Source organism: Littorina saxatilis, linkage group LG8, assembly GCF_037325665.1.
Source record: "Littorina saxatilis isolate snail1 linkage group LG8, US_GU_Lsax_2.0, whole genome shotgun sequence".
Lineage (NCBI taxonomy): Eukaryota > Metazoa > Mollusca > Gastropoda > Littorinimorpha > Littorinidae > Littorina > Littorina saxatilis.
Genome location: NC_090252.1, coordinates 12230993 through 12256625, shown reverse-complemented (window position 1 = coordinate 12256625; position 25633 = coordinate 12230993). Strand labels below are relative to the sequence as shown.

Below are 25633 nucleotides of genomic sequence, written 5' to 3'. Positions count from 1 at the left end.
AGAACACTAGCTATACATGCCCTGGGATAGAGATGTTTTGCGACACATCTGTGCATTTTCAAAGGGAATACAGATACAGGCTTTGATTCACTGAGATGTAGATTGTTGTCTAAAAGAAAAGATATTAGAAAAGTATAGAGGTGGTTGAGGACAGCAGTTGAACGCCACACGACCAGGAATAAATGACAACAAGAAGTAAAAGAGAGAGAGAGAGAGAGAGAGAGAGAGAGAGAGAGAGAGAGAGAGAGAGAGAGAAACAGAGAGAGAGAGAGAGACAGAGACAGAGAGAGTGAGAGAGACAGAGACAGAAACAGAGAGGAGGGAGAGAGACAGAGACAGAAACAGAGAGGGAGAGAGAGAGAGACAGAAAGAGACAGAGACAGAGAGACAGAGAGAGAGAGAGAGAGAGAGAGAGAGAGAGAGAGAGAGAGAGAGAGAGAGAGAAAGAGAGAGACAGATATCAATCTATCAATATGAAGCTTAAATAGCGCGTATTCCGTGGGTACAGTTCTAAGCGCTTGTCGAAGAGTTGTCAACACAGGACTAACAAAGAAACTAACATCTACAGACGGACACGAACCCTATCACACACTAGCAGACCCTGATAAACATACAACAAACAATTGTTTAACAATAATTTACACATCAATAGCTACATACAGAGACAGATACAGACAGAGACAGACACGGACCTGTACAGACAAACAGACATACACACACACACAGACAGACAGACAGGCAGACATAGCAATTGACTGACTGACTGACTGACAGACTGATTGACTGACACACTCGAACCCAAGACCGTCACACTCCGAAACCAACACCGTAGCAACTGCGCCAACGAGGAAGCGATGGAAACACACGATTTGTATATATATCCTTGTTTCTAACGCGGCCGAATGCGGACAACCAGGACACATTCGCCGAGATAGTTGTAACAGAAAAATATGGTCCTCAGGACCTAACGTCCGACTCCTAAAAATAGGCTAGGACTTTCTGTGCTTAGACTTTCTGTCCCCTCAAAGTCCAGGAACAATTGTTCGGATGTGGACTATCTTTCCTGCGAATGATAGTCCGTTTGACACTTTTTCCCAGCGGACATAATATATATATATATTTTTTTTTTGACATCGGGTAGATTTACACGGAGATGCACCGGAACAATACCCGGAGTTTTTTGACAGCTAGAGCATAGGGTAGATAACTACTTTGCACGTGCATATACACTGCGACATACACGAATGCCATCAGAGAAACAACAAGAGGCGAAGCCTTCAAGGCTCCCGTCAGAAATCGACAAACAGTAACACAAACTCAATCACTCCGTCATACATACAAAACACACACTCATACGCACATAGACAGACGGACACACACACCTTTACAAACAAACACACATACACACACAAACATACACACAAACTCATGCACACACACACCCACATATACACACACACACACACACTCTCTCTCTCAGTCTCTCTTTCTTACACACACACACACACACACACACACACACACACACACACACACACACACACACACACACACACACACACACACACACACACACACACACACACACACACGAGTTCACATACACAAACAGTAACAATAACACATGTGCACAAAATGAACACACACACCGCGCGAGAGAGAAAGACTACAGGGAGGCATGACGTCATCAGTGATGCATTAATTGACGTCAAACACTTTTGACCGAGACGTAGGCCTAATCTTCTTATGCGAACTTTATCCATAGACTCGGAAATGTTAAAGTTTCTATCACACACGCACGCACACACGCACACACGCACGCACAGACAGACAAAGTTTAGCATCGCATAGGCTACACTTACGTGAGCCAAAAAGTCTAGAGACAGGCTTTGCAAGTTAGGAACAGTTGGCTAAAAATATGTTTGTCAAATAAATGTAGGGAAGATAAGAACTTTGCAAGTGCATGTACATCGAAATAAACAGATACGGTCAAAACAATGAGTTGTTACATATAGTATAGGGTAGAGAAAGACGTTACAAACGCACGTGAGTTGAGATGCACTCCGATGTCCAAAATGTTGGAGATCAGATTGGATAAGATTTACAGTCCAGTGAGGTTACCCTCATGGAAATTCGGGCTGCTTTCTCCCCGGGGAAAGCGAGCTGCCATACATACGGCGCTACCCATATTTTTTTTTCCTGCATGCGTGTATTCATGTTTCCTGAGACTTAATGCCGTGTGAGATGGAATTTTTTTTTTACTTTATTCCAAGTCCCACGGGTATTTGATGGACATTTTTATCTATGCCTATACAATTTTGCCAGGAAAGACCCTTTTGTCAATCGTGGGATCTTTAACGTGCACACCCCAATGTAGTGTACACGAAGGGACCTCGGTTTTTCGTCTCATCCGAAAGACTAGCACTTGAACCCACCACCTAGGTTAGGAAAGGGGGGAGAAAATTGCGGCCTGACCCAGGCCTGAACACGCAACCTCTCGCTTCCGAGCGCAAGTGCGTTACCACTCGGCCACCCAGTCCAGTTGTTTGTTGTAGGGAAAGACTTTGCACGTGCATATATAGACTAGCTGACATGCACATATAATTATATCCAATTAGCTACAACGGTTGAGTACACTGATATCGGCTAAATTAAGATGTCCCAGTGCATACGTACAATACACTGAGATGCACACAATCCGCATACAAAAATAGTTCAGTCAAAGTATAAGGAATACAAATCATATACTCTGAGATGCACACATATGTTGGCTGGCGGGAGAAGGGAAGTTCTGGGACACGTCAGAGACAAACTGCCAGCCAGATTCTGTATATCGATAGATACGAAGCCTGACGGAGCTTGTGTTGTGCTTTTTGGGGGCAAAAATGACTCTTCTCAAAGACCGGACACTTGCCGAGTTTGGTGGATCGTGAGCCGTTGCTGTCGCTTTGCTATGTGAACTGAGGCATAGTCACTGTTAGCTCCTAAAACTAACATACACCACGCATGAACCACACAAAAAGGACTTTGCAAGTGAGTTGTTCTTTGCTACTAGTCACAAGTGGGGGTCCGCTCACACGGACGCATTTTTCAATACAGTCTAGGGGAGAAACTGGTCACAAAGCACCCAGTACATGCCAGAGAGATAGGAGAATCGGCACAATCAAAGAAAATACCAAAATCATTCAATAGATATGGAAATATTAAGATTTACTGTGAAAATGCTAGCAAAAATGGCGTTCAAAAACAGGAACGCACACTTGGTGCGTCTTTGAAGACTTACCTCCCGTTCTGTGTTGTTGATAATAGTCGTGTTTGTGCTGTTTTTGTTGAAATAGTAGCCTATCTAATAAAACTGATGCAGTTCTTGAAATGTTGCAAATTATTGTTGTCTTTGTGAAATGCGAGAGTGTTCTGAGGCGTAATCTGCATACGGCTGATGTCCCACATAGGGTACCCCACTTCGATCAGCGTATCACTCCAAATGAGCTTCATAGTAGAAAAGCAGTCTATACACTACCAAAACACTGCATAACAGATCTACAAGACTGAGCCAGAATCATTGAAATTTACTTCCTGTATAAAATATTGCAATCAAATTTGCTCACGCCGTCCCACATGCAACGCAGGTTACCTTCGCCTTCGATTCAAAGTAACTCCAAGCTAACTGAATTACCATCGAAACGCAGATAACGAACTGATTCGGAGATTACACGCCACACATTTATGATATTTTACACACACATTTCAACTGTGTTGTTTCGCGATAAACAGCCATAAACAAACAAATGTGGCGCCGTCACGTCGCTTCGGAAGGAGAAACGCAGGTTACCAAGAGATTGTTTCCGATACCTGTCGGATTAAAATCATCGTTTTTCACGAATGAAGGCTCTTTGGCAGATCTGGTGAGTTGGAAACTGTCTACGATTACGAATGTCAAATGCGTACATTCTTGTCGATATTGTTACCTTTGGGCTCATAAATGAAGTCAATGGTCGTGTTTTCCTAAAGTGTCTTTTGTCAGCATAGAACTTACTGTGCTTTGATCATTGACTGAGAAGAATCTTCCGATGACACTAGTTCATTTCACTACGCGACTGCAGATCTGCAAGGAAACTTATGGCAGGGGAAATAAGCTTAACTGAAGACGAATAAGCGGAGTAACTGTTCTTCAACGGATTGCTCTCACTGATCTAAATATTTAGATCTTGTCGTCTGCTAGTCTGCTAGTAAGTAGTCTTCGGTCGTGTGAAAGTCACATCTAGTTCGACTGTGTGCATCGATCCGTGTAGTGAAATGTTGATCTTTGATGATTTGGCAACATAACTTCGCTAAATGTGCTTCGAGTGTATCTCCCCGTTTGAAAACGTCTTTTAACAAGACCATGTTTCGGGGCGGGGATGTAGCTCAGTCGGTAGCGCGCTGGATTTGTATCCAGTTGGCCGCTGTCAGCGTGAGTTCGTCCCCACGTTCGGCGAGAGATTTATTTCTCAGAGTCAACTTTGTGTGCAGACTCTCCTCGGTGTCCGAACACCCCCGTGTGTACACGCAAGCACAAGACCAAGTGCGCACGAAAAAGATCCTGTAATCCATGTCAGAGTTCGGTGGGTTATAGAAACACGAAAATACCCAGCATGCTTCCTCCGAAAACGGCGTATGGCTGCCTAAATGGCGGGGTGAAAAACGGTCATACACGTAAAATTCCACTCGTGCAAAAAACACGAGTGTACGTGGGAGTTTCAGCCCACGAACGCAGAAGAAGAAGACCATGTTTCGACAGCCCAGACGGGGAGGATCCTCGATAGCTCACAGGGTATATAATGTTTTCCGCCGTTTTTTAAAGAATCCTTTCAAATTTGCTATTCCAAAAGTACCCTATAACACGACTCGAGTGGCAAAGGACATTCTCTGCAATTCCTGTCTCAGTCCGTGCAGCCGTTTCGGGTCCTATCGTCATCATACAAACATACACACAGACACACAAGAACCAGCTTTAAAAGTTAGATTATGTAAGAACCATGTGAACCAGTGATTTTTTCTTATGTACATCAGATACTACAGTATTTCTGCTTTATGAAAAGCTATATTTCAAAAACAAAACTAGAGATTTGAATTTTGACCACTTTTCCCCCTTTCTGTCACCAGTACTGAAGAACAACTCAAGTGCATGTACGCTGATATGCACACATTCAGCTAAATAATTGATGTGTAACAATGAGTATGCGATAGGGGAAAACTTTGCAAGTGCATGTAGGCCTACGCTGAGATGCACACACTAGGCCAAAAGATGAGTTATTATACTAAATATAGGATGAACAGGGGCGGATCACATCCTTTTCAAGGGGGGGTCCAAACTTGTTTTAGGGAAAATGTTGATGAAAATCAAGGAAAATGAAGCAATCTGAGCATCAGTTTTTCTTTATTTTCAATTGTTTTATTCTTTTTATTTTAGGCTGGGAGGGGGAGGGGTCCGGAAACCCCGGAACCCCCCCCCCCCCCTCCCCCCTGGATCCGCCCCTGATGAAGAAAACCTTGGCAAGTGCATGTACATAGAGATGCACATAGTCGGTCCATAGATGAGTTGCTAAATTGAGAGAAATGCAGGGAAAGATTGTACAAGTACATTTCCTCTTAGTTTTCAGAAGTGTGTTCATGCAGGCATTCTCATGCCTTATGTTGGTTGAAGGGTGAACAGCAACACGATGCCATGCCAGTCACACGCATGTTAGCTTCGACAGCCTGCCTTGCAAGAAGTAGCCAATCTGAGCTTGTACGATGGCTTTCTGAAGCAAGGAGTTTTTACACTGAATGCCACACACTTGCCGAGTTAGGTGGATGACTGCATGATGTCAGCCGTGCTGGGGAGGCTTTGTAGTAGTACCTCTGTCCCAGGTCTCTCTTTTCCCAGAAGCTCGATTCACTAAATATGAAAGGCGTGGCAGCGAGTATAGCGCAGGGAACGACTTTGCAAGGACACAGTTGGCCAACAACACGAGTTGTTGAATAAGGTATCGGGTAGAATAAGAATGTGCAAGTGCGTGTACGCTGAGATGCACACAGTTGGCTAAACAATGAGTTGTAGCATTAATCATAGGTTGCAGAAAGACTTTGGAAGTGCGTGTACGCTGAGATGCACACAGTTGGCTAAACAAATAAGTTGTAGCATTAATTATAGGTTAGAGACAGACTTTGGAAGGGCGTGTACGCTGGGATGCAAACAGACGGCCAAAAGATGAGTTGTTAAATTAACCCATTTATGCCCACTTTTTTTTCTCACAAATGAGGTACCAAACAATTGGTTTTTGGCTCACGTGCTCACGTAAGTGTAGCCTATGCGATCGTAACTTTGTCTGTCTGTGCGTGCGTGTGTGTGTGCGTGTGTATGTCTGTGGTAGAAACTCTAACATTTGAAGACGTCATATTACATTGACGTCACATTATGACGTACGAGGGTTAGACGTCACGCGATGGAATTACTGAAAGTCTCGGTGATTGTTATTTTGAGCGGGCCGAGACTATTTGGCAGTCGTGTCCACGGATGTAAGTAGGCTACATGCAGACAGACAGATCTAGATCTAGTGTCTCGCTTTCTTGCACAGTTTCACCTATGCTCTTTCTGTGTGTGTGTGTGTGTGTGTGTGTGTGTGTGTGTGTGTGTGTGTGTGTGTGTGTGTGTGTGTGTGTGTGTGTGTGTGTGTGTGTGTGTGTACTGTGTACTGTGTACTGTGTGTGTGTGTGTGACGGAGTGATTGAGTTTGTGTTACTGTTTGTCGATTTCTTACGTGAGATTTGAAGGCTTCGCCTCTTGTTTGTGTCTATGAACATAGTTGGCAATTGTTGTCACATCAGATTAGTCAATTTTGTTTTTGAGCATAACATGTTAGCGTCCCATTTTTGGGAAAGTGGGAACAAGTGGGTAGTTTGTTTCACGTCACCACACAACAAAGACACGAGCTTTGGCTGCTACTGTGTAGATCTGCTTTAATTGTTATTAAATCAACTGTCATTGAAACAACTAATTGTATTTAGTATGATTTGTAAGACGGAAATCGATAAACACTATCTTGCTGACCTGCCGATGACCCCCCCCCCCTCGACCTCCACCCCCCACATACTCACACGCCAACACACACATACACAAACACACACACACACACGCACGCACGCAAACACACACGCACACACACACACACGCGCGCGCGCGCGCGCGTGCACACACACAAACACACTCACTCACTCGCACACGTTGCAGGATTAAAAGCAATTAATAGCAATTGTGTGCAATTTATAAGTCATAAAAGCAATAATGCACATACATCTGCAGAAGTATGCAAACACCAAAAAGTACGTTTTATTATGGGAAAAAACCACCAAACAACTTCAGATACTTTCGGTACTTTACAAAGTATAACAGCAACTCACTGATTTAAAAAATAAAAACAACAAAAGAACAACGTATGTCTCGACATGTATTTCTCTCTCTCTCGACTGTACACAGAGATAAGAACAGCCTCGCTTTCACCTAGATCCTGCCTAAAAACAATGTTCAGACCTCATGTTCAGACTCGGCGTAATAATACCGAAAGGACTACTTTTTAGCGGTCAAGTTCAGTCGTCCGCATACTCGAAAGTGAAAAAAAGATGAAACGTTTTGCTACAGTATCGGAGGATGAACTGTCGAAGAAGAAAAAGAATCTCGTGCCAACCACTATACGCAGAAGACCATCCGAGTTGTCCAGAAGAAGTTCTGAAACACGTCACGTTCCAAATCAAAAGACGACATTTTATTCTCTTACGTCACTATTCTTGGATTCGGCGGCTTTGCTACGAGTATGCCATAGTCTTGGTTGGCCGAGACCTTGAGGTGGAATGCAAGTGATTAGGTTTGTTGATTTTGCTCGGAGAAGTGGTCCGTGTTCAAGCAAGTTTCTTTCTTCTTTGAAAACAAAAACCCTAAGACCAGTGAATGTCGAGATATATATATGTTAATTGGATCTGTGATCCAAACATGCCTTTTGGTCAATCTCGATGGCAGTTTATTCCACGAGCCCGTAATAAACTTCCATCTCGATTGACCAAAAGCCATGTTTGGATCACAGATCCAATTTTTAACGTATAATAAACAAACAAGAAATTTGAATCTCAATGTTGCTAGTGCGCTTGTACAAATGTGTATGTGTATAAGTGTGTGTGTGTGTTTGTGTGTGTGTGTGTGTGTGTGTTTGTGTGTGTGTGTGTATGTGTGTGTGTGTGTATGTGTGTGTGTGTGGGTGTGAGTGTGTGTGTGTGTGTGTCTATGTGTGTGTATGTGTGCATGCGTCTGTGTGTGTGTGTGAGTGTGTGTGTGTGTGTGTGTGTAGTGTGTGTGTGTGTGTGCGTGTGAGTGTGTGTGTGTGTGTGTGTGTGAGTGTGTGTGTGTGTGTGTGTGTGTGTGTGTGTGTGTGTGTGTACTTGTGGGGTGGGGGGTAGGAGTGGGGACTGGGGAGGGGTTGGTAGATTTTTCTTGCAGGGGAGGGAGTCAGTATGTCTGTGCCTGTGTTCCAGGACTTCAGCTTTGCTGCTGCAGATTAACAAAGAACAAGAAAAAGGACACAACAGGAACAATTAGTTGTACAACCATAAACAAAATGAATTTACAAATTATACAAAATGAAAACAGCCAAACAACCATCCAAACAAAGTGCCAAAAAGAGAAACAACAGCAATAAAAAAAAAATTAACAAAAAACATCGTTCAGCCATTTTCTTTTTTCGTCTTGACTTTTTTGACACACCATTCAATTAAATGTAGTGTAATTTCCTGAATTGTGTTTATTGAAAATTGTCAATTGAAATTCTTATCCAAGGACGGATGTTTAATCAACACTACAAATCACAGAGTAAAAGTAACTTCAGGTCGTGGGCAACCTTGCATCATCGTGTTGTAAAATGAGGGCACCCAATAATTATTGTATTATAGACGATTATGAACTCCCAGAGCGCGTAAAGTACACACAATGTATAAGCTGTATATAGAACAGGCACGCTACATTAAACAGTAGATTTGCAACAACTGGACGGAGGTGAGGGTAACAAGAAATAAAATGTGTTCAACATTTAAAAATACAACTAGTGTGCAAAGTTAATGACACAATAGAACGACGTTGATTTATCATGTTACATGTGAAGTAATCGGAAGTTAACAACAGACAATGTACTAGTTCGGTCCGGTTGTGGATATCGATACGGTTTTTTTTTTTAAATTTATGTTGACAAGAGAATGTACCTGTGATTATCAGTTTTGTTGCCCAGTGGATTAACTTATCACATACTGTTTCGTAAGTACTGGGGCCACTGGTTTACAATAAACAATGTTTATAAACAATGTACTACGTTTATTATTTTTCTGTATGCGCTAACCACCTTCATCTATCATACATGTATAGATCTACCATTCTTTCCTCCCACCTCCATCCTCTCCCCCTCCCCCCCCCCCCCCCCCCCCCCCCCCCCCCCCCCCCCCCATCTTCCTCCTGCTAGCTTTTCCTTATTCTTTCTGGTTTGATTTAACTATGCTTTTGATCTAGATAGTTCCACAGTTTATAAGTAATGTTTGTCCGACGTCATATTTGTGTTATTTTCCAACTACGTAGGGCGCGTAATATAAGCGTTCGCTTGAGTTCGTGTCCCTATTGTTTATCGTTGTATTATTGTATCATGTTTGATTTAAATAAAACATTGTTAAAACCAACTGGGGCTGATGAGGAAAGGTGAACTAAGATTTACTAATACACACCGGTGTAAAAGGAAAAGTTGTCCGCTGGGAAAAAGAGTCCTACGGGCTTCCGTTCCTAGGAACGATAGTGCCCACCCGGACAAATTTTCCTAGACTTTCAGCGGACAAATGTTCCCAGGACAGAAAGTCCTTGTCTATATTTAGGGGTCGGACTTTGAGTCCTGGGGGACATCTTTTCCTTTTACACCGGCTTTGTTGTCTTTTTTATCATGTTGTTTCAAAGAGTTGTGTTCATACACAGTTTATGCGCAATGAGTCTGACGTCGGAGGGACGCCTTGAAACCCGCAGAACGGTTTTAACAGTAGGGAAAATGTTTGATCCTTTATGGTCATGTTGTTCAAAGGAAAGAGGAGATAAAAAAAAAAACTCGTCTCGATTCCCCCCTCGATGTTAAAACATTTAGTCATAACTTGACTAAATGTAAAAAGGAAAAAAAAGAAGAACACAGCGAAGAATAAAGAAAGAGAAAAGAAAGAGAAAAATAAATGAGAAAAACAAATGTAGAAGGATGAGAAAGAGGAGAAAAATGAAGAGAAGAAGAAAGTGAAGAACACAGTAAGCCAAAACAGAGAGAAATTAGACAGAAAAAAAGAGAAAGATGAAGAAGAAAAAAAAAAGGATAGAAGAAACAGAAAATTGTCATATTTAAAGGCACAGTGCAGCTCACAGCCTTCGTTTTGCGTTTTTGTTGCAGCTGAGTGCATTTACAGTTCAAAAATCCTCCTATGGTAGTAAAACAAACCCAAAACTACCCAACGATGACATCTGTGAAGCTCGACAGTTTCTTGTTCACGCGAGTGCATAAATTAACCTAGTTATTACGTGGTGTTTGGTCGGAGTTCGATTCAACTGAGTGATTCCGGCCTCCATTTTGTTTTACACAAACTCATGATGATGTCTGACATAGTTTGCTAGTGACGTGTCTTTTTGTGCATGATGTCGTGATCTACCTGATCTAAATTTAGATCCAAGAATAGGTCAAGACCAGCCGGGACAGAGTCCGAAATTAATTCGTAAAAAAAACGCAGTTCTTGACTCTTTGGGTGCAAGTCAATGAAACTTGGTAGTTCTTCTAACGAATAGCTGCCTGAGGTATGACTAAAAGCCCCAGGGGCTCCGTGCACCTGGATTTGACAAGTTCAGTACCTTTAAAAAAAAAAGATATAAAAAAAGCAAGAAAACAAAGGTTGTTCAAAGAGCTGATGCTTATACAAAAGGTTTTGTGCATGAGAGTTGATGCTCAAGGGGGAGATCCATTTCTTGGAAACCGATGTGAAGGTCTGGAACCAAGCTTAGTACGGCCCCACTTTGCTGTCGGCGTTGTTGACGTCCTTGACGATCAGACAGGCGAAGATCACTTCCAGCAACTGGAATAAACGAAAGAACCGTTGTTGGTATCATTACATGTATTACATTAGGGCATACATAATAGTGTATTTAATAGTATGGGAATATTATACGTTATTTGTATTTTTGACCAAAGTATGACATTTTACACAGATCGAGACAGCCAGTGTTCCTCCGAGACCGCACTAGTGGTCGAGGTGAACAATGACTGCCGAGATCTGTGTAAAATGTCATATTTTGGTCAAAAATACAAATAACATTTATGTATCGATCGATTCTGGTTAGAATTCCTTTTAGTTTTTATGATTGAACGCACACAAACATGCACTATTTTGTAGTCTCGGCTGGCCGCCTAAATATGAAGTTTTGTCGGCATCTGACGTCACATGGCCCAAAGAAGGGAAATCCAGTGTTCAATCGATACACATCTTATTATGTGAATATATCGTTGGTGCTTTTTTTTTCTTTCTTATCAAACAACATAATTTATCGTAGTTGTTCATTCTTGATTGTGAAATTGCAAGCCGTTTCCGATATCTGACCATCTATGATGTCTTAAACGCACTAAATGCTTCTGACATGACTGACTATTAGGGTTTAACGTCCTCTCAGACCAACTGGTCTATATTGGGACAGGTATTGGTAATACGTTGAAGTTATGGTGTGATTCGAACAAGCCCGCTGTGGCTGTCTTCTTCGACACACCAGCATTGGGTTTGTCTCGTCAAAGTATCGAAATACGATCATGATAATCGGAGACGAGAGATGATGCATGCGTGTCTTCGTGTTTTCCAAGCACTGAGACTTTAGCTTTCGCTGTGAACGTGGGATCTTTTTCGTGCGCATGTGTGCACACGGGGGTGTTCGGACACCGAAGAGAGTCTGCACAAAGTTGACTCCGAGAAATAAATATCTCGCCGAACGTGGGGATCGAACCCACGCTGATAGCGACCAACTGGCTACAAAGCCAGCGCGCTAAAATCTGAGCTACGTCCCCGCCCGCTTCTGACATGGGAGCAAGTAAGCCAGAAGGCAAATGAACAGACAGACAGACAGACAGACAGACAGACAGACAGACAGACAGACAGACAAACACTCACAATACCGACAACGACAACATCAAAGCCACAACATCAGCATCCATATCGACGACGACGATGATGACGCCGTAATTAAGCCTTTTTGACGAGCGACAGTGTATAACGTACCTGGATGAACAAAATGACAGCGAAGGCAACAGCGATGAGTGTCAGGTGTTCCAAGATTTTGTCCTGCAGTACCACGTAGCACCCCTGTATCATACCGCAGTCAACACGTTAGATGTGTCTCATTTGGGAGGGGATGGAAGAGAGAGAGAGAGAGAGAGAGAGAGAGAGAGAGAGAGAGAGAGAGAGAGAGAGAGAGAGAGAGAGAGAGAGAGAGAGAGAGAGAGAGAGAGAGAGAGAGAGAGAGAGAAGCACAAACACGGCCCCCCCCACACACACTCCCACACACATACACACACCACACACACACTGACACACACACAATCACATCATATACACCCACACACACACACACATACACACACACACTCACAAACACACGCACACACACACACACACACACACACACACACACACACACACACACAAAACAAACGCCCACCGACCCAAATATCACACCCACCCCTACACGCACACACGCACACACTCACCCACCAGCCGCCCACCCCCACCCCATTCACACACACACACACACACACACACACACACACACACACACACACACACACACACACACAGAAACTACCTCTTGATTATAATAGCTGTCTGGGGCGGTAGGAGGGTCAGACGCGCATTCCTGTCGCTCGTCGTCCCACGAAGAATCCCCGTCAATGATGGTGCGGTTACAACAACTGGGCGGCTTGGGCGTGTTGTTGAAATCATCCCAGCCCCGTATGCCGCAGCAATCCAGCTAACGGGAGGCAAAAGGGAATCAGACAATAAGACTTCCAAAAGATACGGCAACAAGAATTGAATAAATACGATAACACCAACAAGGCGATACGCAATCTCGGATGCTGCAACACGGTAGCTTCCAAGGTACATTTTTACTTTAACAAAACAAAACATTAACAATCGTGTTTGGTTAAAAGCCTTCCAACTCTTGTGATTGCAGCACACACGCATGTGTGTGTGTGTGAGAGAGAGAGAGAAAGTGTGTGTGTGGTGTGTGTGTGTGACGTGGGTGTGTGGGTGTGTGTAGAGCGATTCAGAGAAAACTACAGGACCAATCTTCATGACATTTCACATGAGAGTTCGTGGGTATAATATCCCCAAACACGTTTATAATTTTTTTATGTCTTTGATGACGTCATATCCAGCCCTGTCACGCCCTCATTTTTGGCTCACGTAAGTGTAGCCTATGCGATGCTAACTTTTGTCTGTCTGTGCGTGCGTGCGTGCGTGCGTGCGTATGTATGTGTGTATGTCTGTGGTAGAAACTTTAACATTTGAAGACGTCATATTACATTGACGTCACATTATGACGTACGAGGGTTAGACGTCACGCGATGGAATTACTGAAAGTCTCGGTGATTGTTATTTTGAGCGGGCCGAGACTATTTGGCAGTCGTGTCCATGTAAGTAGGCTACATGCAGACAGACAGATCTAGATCTAGTGTCTCGCTTTCTTGCACAGTTTCACCTATGCTCTTTCTGTGTGTGTGTGTGTGTGTGTGTGTGTGTGTGTGTGTGTGTGTGTGTGTGTGTGTGTGTATGAGTGTGTGTGTGTGTGTGTACTGTGTGTGTGTATGTGTGACGGAGTGATTGAGTTTGTGTTATTGTTTGTCGATTTCTTGCGTGAGCCGTGAAGGCTTCGCCTCTTGTTTTAATAAAATTGATTGAAATTTGGGTCAAGCAATCTTCGACGCAGTCCGGATTATGGGATTGAATTTCAGCTCGGCAGCGTAAAAATTAGTTAATAAGTTTGCTCATTAAAGTTGTCATTAAAATCGAATTTTCACTAACATATTTAACAAGAGGCGAAGCCTTCAAGGCTCACGTAAGAAATCGACAAACAGTAACAAAAACTCAATCACTCCGTCACACATACACACACACACACACACACACACACACACACACACACACACACTACTTCGGCCTGCTTCGACCTAGATCGGCCGACTTCGGCTAAACTTGGCCGAAGTCCGCCGACGAAGGCCGAGAAGCCGTCTTTTGCCGAAGTACGCCGACTTTTGCCGACATTCAGATCAGTGGGGTGCTTAACATACAAATTGAAATAAATGTGTAGGGAAATTATGAACGCGGTATTGTCTGGATAAACGTCCAAGTGAAGTTGCATAAAGATCTGTCTGGCAGTTTTCCTGGAATTGCTGTACACACACTGAGAGAGAGAGAGAGAGAGAGAGAGAGAGAGAGAGAGAGAGAGAGAGAGAGAGAGAGAGAGAGAGAGAGAGAGAGAGAGAGAGAGAGAGAGAGAGAGATTAACACACACACACATACACACACACATACTAACACACACACACACACACACACACACACACACACACACACACACACACACACACACACACCGTTTATACAAGGGACACAACAAATTGGTGGATTGGTTAAGAAGTGTGTGTGTGTGTGTGTGTGTGTGTGTGTGTGTGTGTGTGTGTTAGTATGCGTGTGTGTGTGTGTGTGTGTTAATCTCTCTCTCTCTCTCTCTCTCTCTCTCTCTCTCTCTCTCTCTCTCTCTCTCTCTCTCTCTCTCTCTCTCTCTCTCTCTCTCTCTCTCTGTGCGTGTGTGTGTATGTGCGTGTGCATGTGTGTGTGTGAGTGTTTGTGTGTGTGTTATGTGTGTGTGTGTGTGGGGGGGGGGGGGTGGTATGTGCGAGAAGAAGGGGGGGTAGGGGGATAGGGATAGGCTCGAAAAGCTGTATTAATGATACTGGGACGCTAACGAGCACAATAACTTTTCGTTTTTGACTCACATGCGAAGCAAAAGTGAGTCTATGTACTCACCCGAGTCGTCCGTCCGTCCGGAAAACTTTAACGTTGGATATTTCTTGGACACTATTCAGTCTATCAGTACCAAATTTGGCAAGATGGTGTATGATGACAAGGCCCCAAAAAACATACATAGCATCTTGACCTTGCTTCAAGGTCAAGGTCGCAGGGGCCATAAATGTTGCCTAAAAAACAGCTATTTTTCACATTTTTCACATTTTCTCTGAAGTTTGATACCAGTTTGGTTTACCTTGCTTCAAGGTCAAGGTCACAGGAGCTCTTCAAAGTTGGATTGTATACATATTTTGAAGTGACCTTGACCCTGAACTATTGAAGATAACTGTTTCAAACTTAAAAATTATGTGGGGCACATGTTATGCTTTCATCATGAGACACATTTGGTCACATATGATCAAGGTCAAGGTCACTTTGACCCTTATGAAATGTGACCAAAATAAGGTAGTGAACCACTAAAAGTGACCATATCTCATGGTAGAAAGAGCCAATAAGCACCATTGTACTTCCTATGTCTTGAATTAACAGCTTTGTGGTGCATGACCTTGGATGACCTTGACCTTGGGTCAAGGTCACATGTATTTGGTAGGAAAAATGTGTAAAGCATGTGAGTCGTATGGGCTTTACCCTTCTTGTTATTTTTCCTAAGGCATTTCAACTCGGAAGCTTACAAAATACTTAATTAGTTTGCTAATTAAAAATGTAATTGAACCGAATTTTCACCAACAGATTAAAATATGACTCCATTGTATTTCTTGTCAAATTATGAATCCAATAATATAGATATGTTATGTTTGCTCAAAAAAATTTGCTCGCAGTTAAACAAAATTAGATCAGGTAGGTTCTACGTTTAATTCGCATGCTTAGGCAATTGCAGAGACGAGCGTGACCCGTGTCAGTCGATTTTCGGCTAGCCATCGTGCCAGCGCTTTGACAAACATGACAGTACATGAAGTTTCATTCTGTGAGTTCCACAGTTTGACAAAATGTAATAATTTTGCTTTACGCGACTTGTTTGTTCAGAGTTGAAGACTTTTTCCTTCTCCTTTTTTTTGACTCACATGCGAAGCAAAAGTGAGTCTATGTACTCACCCGAGTCGTCCGTCCGTCCGTCCGTCCGTCCGTCCGTCCGGAAAACTTTAACGTTGGATATTTCTTGGACACTATTCAGTCTATCAGTACCAAATTTGGCAAGATGGTGTATGATGACAAGGCCCCGAAAAACATACATAGCATCTTGACCTTGCTTCAAGGTCAAGGTCGCAGGGGCCATAAATGTTGTCTAAAAAACAGCTATTTTTCACATTTTTCACATTTTCTCTGAAGTTTTTGAGATTGAATACCTCACCTATATATGATATATATGGCAAAGTAAGCCCCATCTTTTGATACCAGTTTGGTTTACCTTGCTTCAAGGTCAAGGTCACATTAGCTCTTCAAAGTTGGATTGTATACATATTTTGAAGTGACCTTGACCCTGAACTATGGAAGATAACTGTTTCAAATTTAAAAATTATGTGGGGCACATGTTATGCTTTCATCATGAGACACATTTGGTCACATATGATCAAGGTCAAGGTCACTTTGACCCTTATGAAATGTGACCAAAATAAGGTAATGAACCACTAAAAGTGACCATATCTCATGGTAGAAAGAGCCAATAAGCACCATTGTACTTCCTATGTCTTGAATTAACAGCTTTGTGTTGCATGACCTTGGATGACCTTGACCTTGGGTCAAGGTCACATGTATTTTGGTAGGAAAAATGTGTAAAGCAGTTCTTAGTGTATGATGTCATTGCTAGGTTTAGTTATTTGACCTTGACCCTGAAGGTCAAGGTCATGTCAAGGTCAAGCATGTGAGTCGTATGGGCTTTGCCCTTCTTGTTTTAATCCATCTCGTTCCAGACCCTATATGTCAATGTTTTTTCTCTCTGTGGATGAGTTATCTAATTACGTTCAAAAGCCATCGCTTGGTTTGTGTCCACAACATCATGCATATTTCAGTCATGCTCTTTTCTTCGTCCTACGTCATGCCAGCAGCCCCCGTTGAGCTCGGACAGCAGAGAATTGCAATCCTGGTGTCATAATGTGTGTCAGTGGTTCTTGTATCCCTTTTATGTTTTATGTTTTATGTGTGTCGTCCTATACAATTGTTGTTATAATCGTTTACAGGCAGGCAGGGTGTGCCGAAGAAAAATTTCCATTTTTATGTAATATTTTAATGGACAATAAAGTGCTGTTATTGTTATTGTTATTATTGTTCTTCTTCTCGATCGCTCATCTCTCTTTAGCGATGATGCGTTAAGCTGCCGTTATGCGCCATATATGGCTCAGCTCATCCGACTTCGGCGTGTGTGGTTTTTTTTTTTTATCGGAGTGGTCCTTCTCCTAGATTGGTGGCTTTACAGGGCTGTCGAGTCCAGTCTACCCGTCTATTTGGCCATGGCTGGCTGGTTTGTTTATCTGAGGTGACCTTCCCCAGGGCTAGAGCTTATAATGCGGCTCTTGGTCGCGTGGTGCTCCCGTAATTGGACGCCTAGGGTATTTCTTGAGAGTAACAGTTCCACCTGTTGCCCTGCCCCATCCTGCTGGAAGCACCGCCATTTGGTCCGCGACTGCTTATTTGTCCTGGCAAGCCTGGCTTATCTCGCAGCTAACCTCCATATCTGAAGACCACCCCACCCTCCGCCACCTGTGGACGCGCCTGGTTGGGGGTGGTCGCCCCTACTTTTCCAGGTGTTAGTGGTTCAGTTCGTCTCGCTGTCTCAGATCTGTACGGGCTTTTACACGATGGAATAAGACCATCTTTCCACTTGGTCACATACCAAATTGTATCACCCTGACTGCTTTCTGAACCGGCACGGTTGGCCTAGCGGTAAGGCGTCCGCCCCGTGATCGGGAGGTCGTGGGTTCGAACCCCGGCCGGGTCATACCAGTGGCTGCTCCGCCTGGCGTCTGGCATTATGGGGTTAGTGCTAGGACTGGTTGGTCCGGTGTCAGAATAATGTGACTGGGTGAGTCATGAAGCCTGTGCTGCGACTTCTGTCTCGTGTGTGGCGCACGTTATATGTCAAAGCAGCACCGCCCTGATATGGCCCTTCGTGGTCGACTGGGCGTTAAACAAACAAACAAACAAACAAACAAACAAACAAACAAACTGCTTTCTGTGGTGAGATGGAATTTGTTGATGAGTCAGTTTCCGAAAAAAAGCACCAGTGCCTTTCCCGAAAATAATTCTTATACAAAACGCCACTGCTCACAGAGAGCACCTAGGCTGTAAGTCTTTGGTATGTGACCAAGTGGAGGGATGGTCTTATCTAATATAAAAGTATTTGCAGATCTGACACGGTGAGTCGTACTGTTTTCGCGAGGCGGAGTGGGCCTTTATTGGAGCTGGTCGTATCAGTGAGCCGTACTGTTTTCGCGAGGCGGAGTGGGCCTTTATTGGAGCTGGTCGTATCAGTGAGCCGTACTGTTTTTGCGATGCGGTGTGGGCCTTTGATGGAGCTGGTCGTATCAGTGAGCCGTACTGTTTTTGCGAGGCGGAGTGGGCCTTTAATGGAGCTGGTCGTATCAGTGAGCCGTACTGTTTTCGCGAGGCGAAGTGGGCCTTTAATGGAGCTGGTCGTATCAGTGAACCGTACTGTTTTTGCGAGGCGGACTGGGCCTTTAATGGAGCTGGTCGTATCAGTGAGCCGTACTGTTTTCGCGAGGCGGAGTGGGCCTTTAATGGAGCTGGTCGTATCAGTGAGCCGTACTGTTTTCGCGAGGCGGAGTGGGCCTTTAATGGAGCTGGTCGTATCAGTGAGCCGTACTGTTTTTGCGAGGCGGAGTGGGCCTTTAGTGGAGCTGGTCGTATCAGTGAGCCGTACTGTTTTTGCGAGGCGGAGTGGGCCTTTAGTGGAGCTGGTCGTATCAGTGAGCCGTACTGTTTTTGCGAGGCGGAGTGGGCCTTTATTGGAGCTGGTCGTATCAGTGAGCCGTACTGTTTTTGCGAGGCGGTGTGGGCCTTTGATGGAGCTGGTCGTATCGATTCATATATCATCCGGTGAACTTTAGGAATATTCGTTGGGTTTTGTTAAAAATCCGTCCCCATCGTGCGGCGGGAACACTTTAACCTTAACGTTTGCAAAGGTTGTGTGTGTGTGTGTGTGTGTGTGTGTGTGTGTGTACGTGTGTGTGTGTGTGTGTGCGTGTGTGTGTGTACGTGTGTGTGTGTGTGTGTGTGTGTGTATGTGTGTGTCCATACGTGTGCGTGTGTGTGTGTGTGTGTGTGTATGTGTGTGTGTGTGTGTGTGTGTGTGTGTGTGTGTGACGCTGAAATGCACGGAATGTTCCAGAGAGATTACGTGGGGAATCAGAAAATCTATGCATGGTGGCGCAGAACCGACGAGAAAAAGGGGTGCGGCTTTGGAAACCACGTGTTGGTCAATCAACTGACGATGAGACTGCACTACACGTGATGACCAAATAAGGACAAAGGGGAGGAGCGTGTACTCTTATCAACATTATGATACCGCAATGCGGTGAACGCTATTATCATTTCAATATTCCCTATACAGAAAATGTTCTGAATGGTGAGGTAATTGCCACACTGTGTCTGGTAGCTGTTATGACAGTTTCGCGAGAAAAACTCTCCGCGTCAGCAGTTGGCCCTGTGCGGTGGATGTGGTCAAAATCATTTTTTCTTCCTCTTCGTTCATGGACTGAAACTCCTGCGTTCACTCATGTTTTTGCACGAGTGGATTTTTACGTGAATGACCGCTTTTACCCCGCCATTCAGGCAGCCATACGCCGCTTTCATGGGAAGCATGCGGGGTATTTTTCGTGTTTCTAAAACCCACCGAACTCTGACATGGATTACAGGATCTTTTCCGTGGGCACTTGGTCTTGTAATCGTGCTTGCGTGTACACACGAAGGGGGATAGGGCAGAATCCCCCGAAAGCGGCGTAGGGCTGCTGAACGACGGGGTGAAAACGGTCGTACACGTAAAAGATCGAGGGAGTTTCAGCCCCCGAACACAGAAAAAGACAGGAAGAATACCTTTGTTTCAGCTGGATCTAGCAAAGAAATTGTTCAAGCAATGTGAAATACTTGACTGGTCTCAGACATAATTGAATGGACATGTCAGCATCATCACCGAAGTTCTTTTGTGAAATCAAGCAAAGCCCTTGCTCCTTCTGTGTTCCAGTAACACGTGGACTCTGCAAGTGAACTGCTCCTCACAAAGAGAACAATTTGCAGTACTCAGGCTAGGCGTCTTCTCTTTTTTTCTTTGCTTCTTTGTCTATTTATTTTATTATCGATTTGTATTTTTTAGTATCTTACTTTTTTTCTTCAGATCATACCTAGCATCCTGCCCTATACATAGATTGATAGATTAATTTATCGATTCGGTGGTGTTTTTATGTTATTTATTTCGATTCATGTATTTATGTATCCATTGTTTTATTGAACGGTTGATGTTTTCATTAACTTGTTCGAGCTCAATTTAACTTCACCAAGCAAGTTATTGATTTGTTTTTTATCCTTGTTTTATAGTATCCCTCATTAATTATTTATTTACTTTGTTCATTTCCAGTCTTTTCATTGATTGCCCTAGGTATCATTATTTGACTTCTTCATCCTTTGACTTATTTGTTTAATTATTTATTTATTTCTAGTCTTGTCACATTCTGCCTTATCATTATTTGACTTATATATCCTTTGACTTCTTTATTTATTTATTCATTCATTTATTTATCTATTCATTTATTCATTTGTATGTATCTATTTATTTTCCGTCGTATCATTGATTGCCTTAAAAACCTTACCAATAATTGAATTATCGTCACGCTCATAAGAAAAATACCCAACTCAGTGTTAGGTATTTCTGCAGTGAGACTACTGGAAGGGTACCTGTCATGTGCCAGAGAGCACAGACTCTCAGACCACCGGAAATCATTGTCACGGTTACGTAACTCAAAGTGCCATTCTCGTTTCTGAGTTAGGCACTTTTCAGCAGAGGCTGTTGCTTTCATACAGGAAAACTTGTTTGGTGTGCACAAGTTTATTTGGGTTGTTATGCAGCTGTGCTGATTCAAAACGTTGCTGTCAGCTCTTTAACTCTGGCTTATTCCGCTGTCAACCGCTCGAGATAGGCAGTTTGCAACCTAGTACCAAAATAAGAGTGGCAGATTGTTCGGAAACCGAAAACGTTTTTTCTCGTTTTTTCTCAAAACACTACAAAATGACATAGGCAATTATGTTATGAGCGTGACGTTAATTATTAATGGACTTATTCATCCATTGACTTTTAGGCGTTTTGATTCATAGTTTTAACATTTATTTTGTGTTTTTCTTTCTTTATTCGTTTATTTATTTATCTGTGTAGCTAGCTACTTATTTTACTGTTCATCACGGAGAATTAAAGGCTGCCCCGTGTCATCTCGACTGTCAACCACAAAGACTTCTCCATCCTCTCTCAGTGCTGCTGCTCGCCACGTTGTGAGAGCTGACAAGGTGAAATATCTGTCTGTCTGTGTCTGTCTGTCTGTCTGCCTGTCTGTCTGTCTGTCTGTCTGTCTGCCTGTCTGTCTGTTTGTCTGTCTGTCTGTTATTCCATTTTTATGTCCGAGTCTAAGCAGGGAGAGATAGCTAGACTAGGCATCAGCCTTAATTCTTCATCCTTGACTAATACAGATCAATCAATGAATCACTGTCTGTCAGTCTGTCTGTCTGTCTGTCTGTCTCTTTCCCCTTTTCTGCTAGTGCGCATATGTGTTTGTGTGTGTATGTGTGTGTGTGGGTGTGGGTGTTTGTGTGAATGTCGGAGTGTGTGTGTTTTTATGTGTGTGTGCCTGTGTGTGTGTATATATATATATGTGTGTGTGTGTGTGTGTGTGTGTTTGTTTGTGTGTGTGTGTTTGTTTGTGTATGTGTGTGTGTATGTGCGTGCGTGTGTGCATGTGTGTGTCTGTGTCTGTGTCTGTGTGTGTGTGTGTGTGTGTGTGTGTGTGTGCGTGTGTGTGTATGATTATTAGTGCGTGCGTGTGTGCAAGCATCGTGCGTGCGTGTGTATGTGTGTGTGTGTGTGTGTATGTGTTTGTGTGTTTGTGTGTGTATGTGTGTGTGTGTGTAAGAGAGAGAGAGAAAGTGTGTGTTTGTGTGTGACATCAACAACAACAACAATAACAAGAGGAAAACATAACAGTACCAGGTAATGAAGCATGTTGATGGAGAAATCAAAGACGTCCGTCCCGTTGGCCTGGAAGTCGTTCTTCACCTTGTCCCCCACTGTCTTCTTGATCTCGTCATGCAGCTAGCAAACACACAACAATCAGCGAATGCAAGACACCAAACATTAAAGGCACAGTAAGCCTCCCGTACACCATCACAGATACTGTCAGGCTTTTACACACAGTACAAACACCCTTTCATTTAAACACTCACTGCTTGAGAACATCCTAGGTGCCCTCCGTAAAGAGCGAGCAATTTTCAAAGAATTTATTTTTGCGTGGTTTATCTTACCCCTGAGCCATCGTGAACCCGTGAGATCCAGTTTCCCTTTTTCACAATGCAGTCGTCAGTAAGTAATTTGAATGCGACTCGCTGTGAGCTTATCTGCAATAGCACGTTATTATGTACCTCTGACTATGCACGAAACAAACGGCTGTGGTTCACAAGAACTCTCGCGATGGCTTTTGACTGTTCAGAGGAACTGGCGATAGGCAGAAAGTTACCGTCGTCTGCTACGAGAACTGTGACCACGACCTTGCGTGACCCTGCTTCCGGGCGTTTCTTTTTTCAAACTTTCAAAACTTCGAATTGTACTGATCTTGTCTTGATGAAAAAAGAATTCTTTTATGATTTAAGAATGTTTGTGTAACAAGCTGTCAATTTATTATTTAGATTTTAAAAGTTTGGTCTAGCGCCAAAACGCACCACGGCCCGATTGTCTCTGACACAATCCGCAAAATAAATTCTTTGAAAATTGCTCGCTCTTTACGTAGGGCACCTAGGATGTTCCCGTTTGGTGAGCGTTCAAATGGAAGGGTGTTTGTACTGTGTGTAAAAGCCTGACAGTGTCTGTGATGGTTTAGGGGGAAGCGCACTGTGCCTTTAAGTAAAATTAACTTTATTTTCTACTTTTTTTTAACCTCAGTTGCATGCAAGCTGCTTCAAACCTTATTGTTTGCCCTTTTTTTTCTCTCTCTTCTTTTGGGCGGTGAGCATCCTTCTTCATAGGTTAATTATTTTTTCTTACTCAAATTCTTATATTTTCAATTAAATAATACACAAACAATAATTATCATATCAATAAGAACCTTATAAAAAAATGAAAAGATCAGATGATAATAAAGTGTTGATCCTATGTTTAATTCAAGAACAATATATCTACAGAGATTTGGATCCAGGAAATAATTGACAAAATACATTGAAACCAAATGTATGCGTCATTGCTATTTCTATTTCAGGCAGCAGTTTAAACAAAAAATACATTGAAATGTCTTGAGCTTCTATGCTGAAATGCAATTCCACCCTCGGCTGCCTCTCACTCACTGAATGTACAAAGAAAATAAAGACTGATAGAAAAGGAGAAATCGTTGTCGTAAGTAAATCATGTTCCATGAGAAAAAATCTCTTAAATACGATTAACAATGCATGATTAAACACACTGTTATCTGTATATCCATACCAGGAACGTATATAAACACTTTTTTACAATACAAAATATGTTTTGTTCTTCTCCTGAGAATCTGTTAAAAAAAAAGAGTCACATCACAATTCTACGACAACGTCAAAAGGCACTTTCAAAATGTGACCCTCCACCACGAAATGAGTCGCATGTCACCTCTCGCGGTTCTGCGCTAGGCATTATTTTAGTCCGGGGGGTGTCAAGTAACAGTGTGAGGGTCACCATAGTCACAGGCTTATAACTCGAAAAGTGTTCACTCTTTTCTAAAACGGTTTTCACCACTGGATAGAGAATAAAAAAACTCTTTAAGAAAATGTAAAAATATGGGGATATAGCTCAGTTGGTAGCGCGCTGGATTTGTATTCAGTTGGCCGCTGTCAGCGTGAGTTCGATCCCAGGTTCGGCGGAAATTTATTTCACAGAGTCAACTTTGTGTGCAGACTCTCTTCGGTGTCCGAACCTCCCCCCGTGTACACTACATTGGGTGTGCACGTTAAAGATCCCACGATTGACAAAAAGGTCTTTCCTGGCAAAATTGCTTAGGCACAGTTAATAATTGTCTACCTATACCCGTGTGACTTGGAATAATAGGCCGTGAAAGGTAAATATGCGCCGAAATGGCTGCAATCTACTGGCCGTATAAAATTTCATCTCACACGGCATCACTGCAGAGCGCCTAGAACTGTACCCACGGAATATGCGCGATATAAGACTCATTGATTGATTGATTGAAAAGGTGACATGCGACTCATTCCGTGGTGGAGGGTCACAAATGGCCACAAGCTGTTTAGTCCTCACCACTGTGTCCTCGGCTATGAAGAGACCCCCCACCACACCTTGTGCGATGATAAGTGTTGACATCGTTATCACAAACTGAAACAGTAATCAAGACATGGGATGGGTTAAGGGCGTTCTGGCATGCGGATGATTTTGAAGGCCCTTGTTATGGCTAAAAACTGACAAACCAGGTGCTACCACGACACCACCGATGAGGCCTTACTCCCCCATCCATACCCAGCCAAGGGCTATAAAATGGCAGGCCACCACTTTTAAATAAAACAAACCTTCTTACCTAATAAATACACCTTTCAAAAACTAACCCTTTTACCCTAAAAGTACTTTTAGATGTCCGTGATCTATGTACTCGGTGCCTCGCCGAGCTTTTAAGTTATTCCTGGCACAGGCACCCATGCCAGCTGCGCCATTGGCTGACGGCCGGGGCGTAGGCGGAGTGCCTGGCTTGCCAGTAAATGTAGATATACATATTTGTGTGTATGGATGTTCGTTGTGTCACTGTGGCATAGCCTTTTAAAATGTAAATATAACAAGACGTGCGTACTGTATATACTGGTTCTTATTTTCTCTCTGTATAAAGCTGGATCAACTTTTTTTACCTTCGGTTTTATAAAGTGGATCTGAAATTTTTATCTCTTTAAAAAGCATTCTCTTTCGAAATAAACGTTTTCTTTTAAACAAAAAACAAACCCTACCCCAAAAACGCTTTTGAAGACAATATGTACAGAAACGAAGAAACGAACCGAAATCTTTTTATACACTTTTATCACCACTCTTAGCCGCTCCGACATCCTCCCTCCCTCCTTCCCTCCCTCTCCCCCTCCCCCACCCCCCCCCTAACACATTACCTATATTCATGTCCCTAATAGATACTAGTATCTGTGAGGACGTAAAGGACCCCCATAGTATAGATGATTTTGAGTTTATTAATTGTGTACGCGGGACTGTTTGTCGTCGATTACTTTCTGGCCAAGCACGAACAGTTGGAGGGGCGATGAGCACATTAATGTGTTGATACTG

The 25633-nt window shown here is 43.1% G+C and overlaps 1 protein-coding gene across 1 annotated transcript; it reads right to left on the bottom strand.

The window, feature by feature from the left end:
- Window positions 1-9480: 9480 nt before the first annotated feature.
- On the bottom strand, window positions 9481-24690 carry LOC138972801 (tetraspanin-18B-like). The gene is made up of 5 exons (XM_070345468.1): window positions 24617-24690; window positions 22337-22441; window positions 12914-13078; window positions 12331-12414; window positions 9481-11142 (listed from the first exon to the last, which is right to left on the bottom strand). Exons 1-5 carry the CDS (start codon window positions 24677-24679, stop codon window positions 11068-11070), a joined length of 492 nt encoding a protein of 163 aa, XP_070201569.1. The 5' UTR covers window positions 24680-24690; the 3' UTR covers window positions 9481-11067.
- Window positions 24691-25633: the final 943 nt, after the last annotated feature.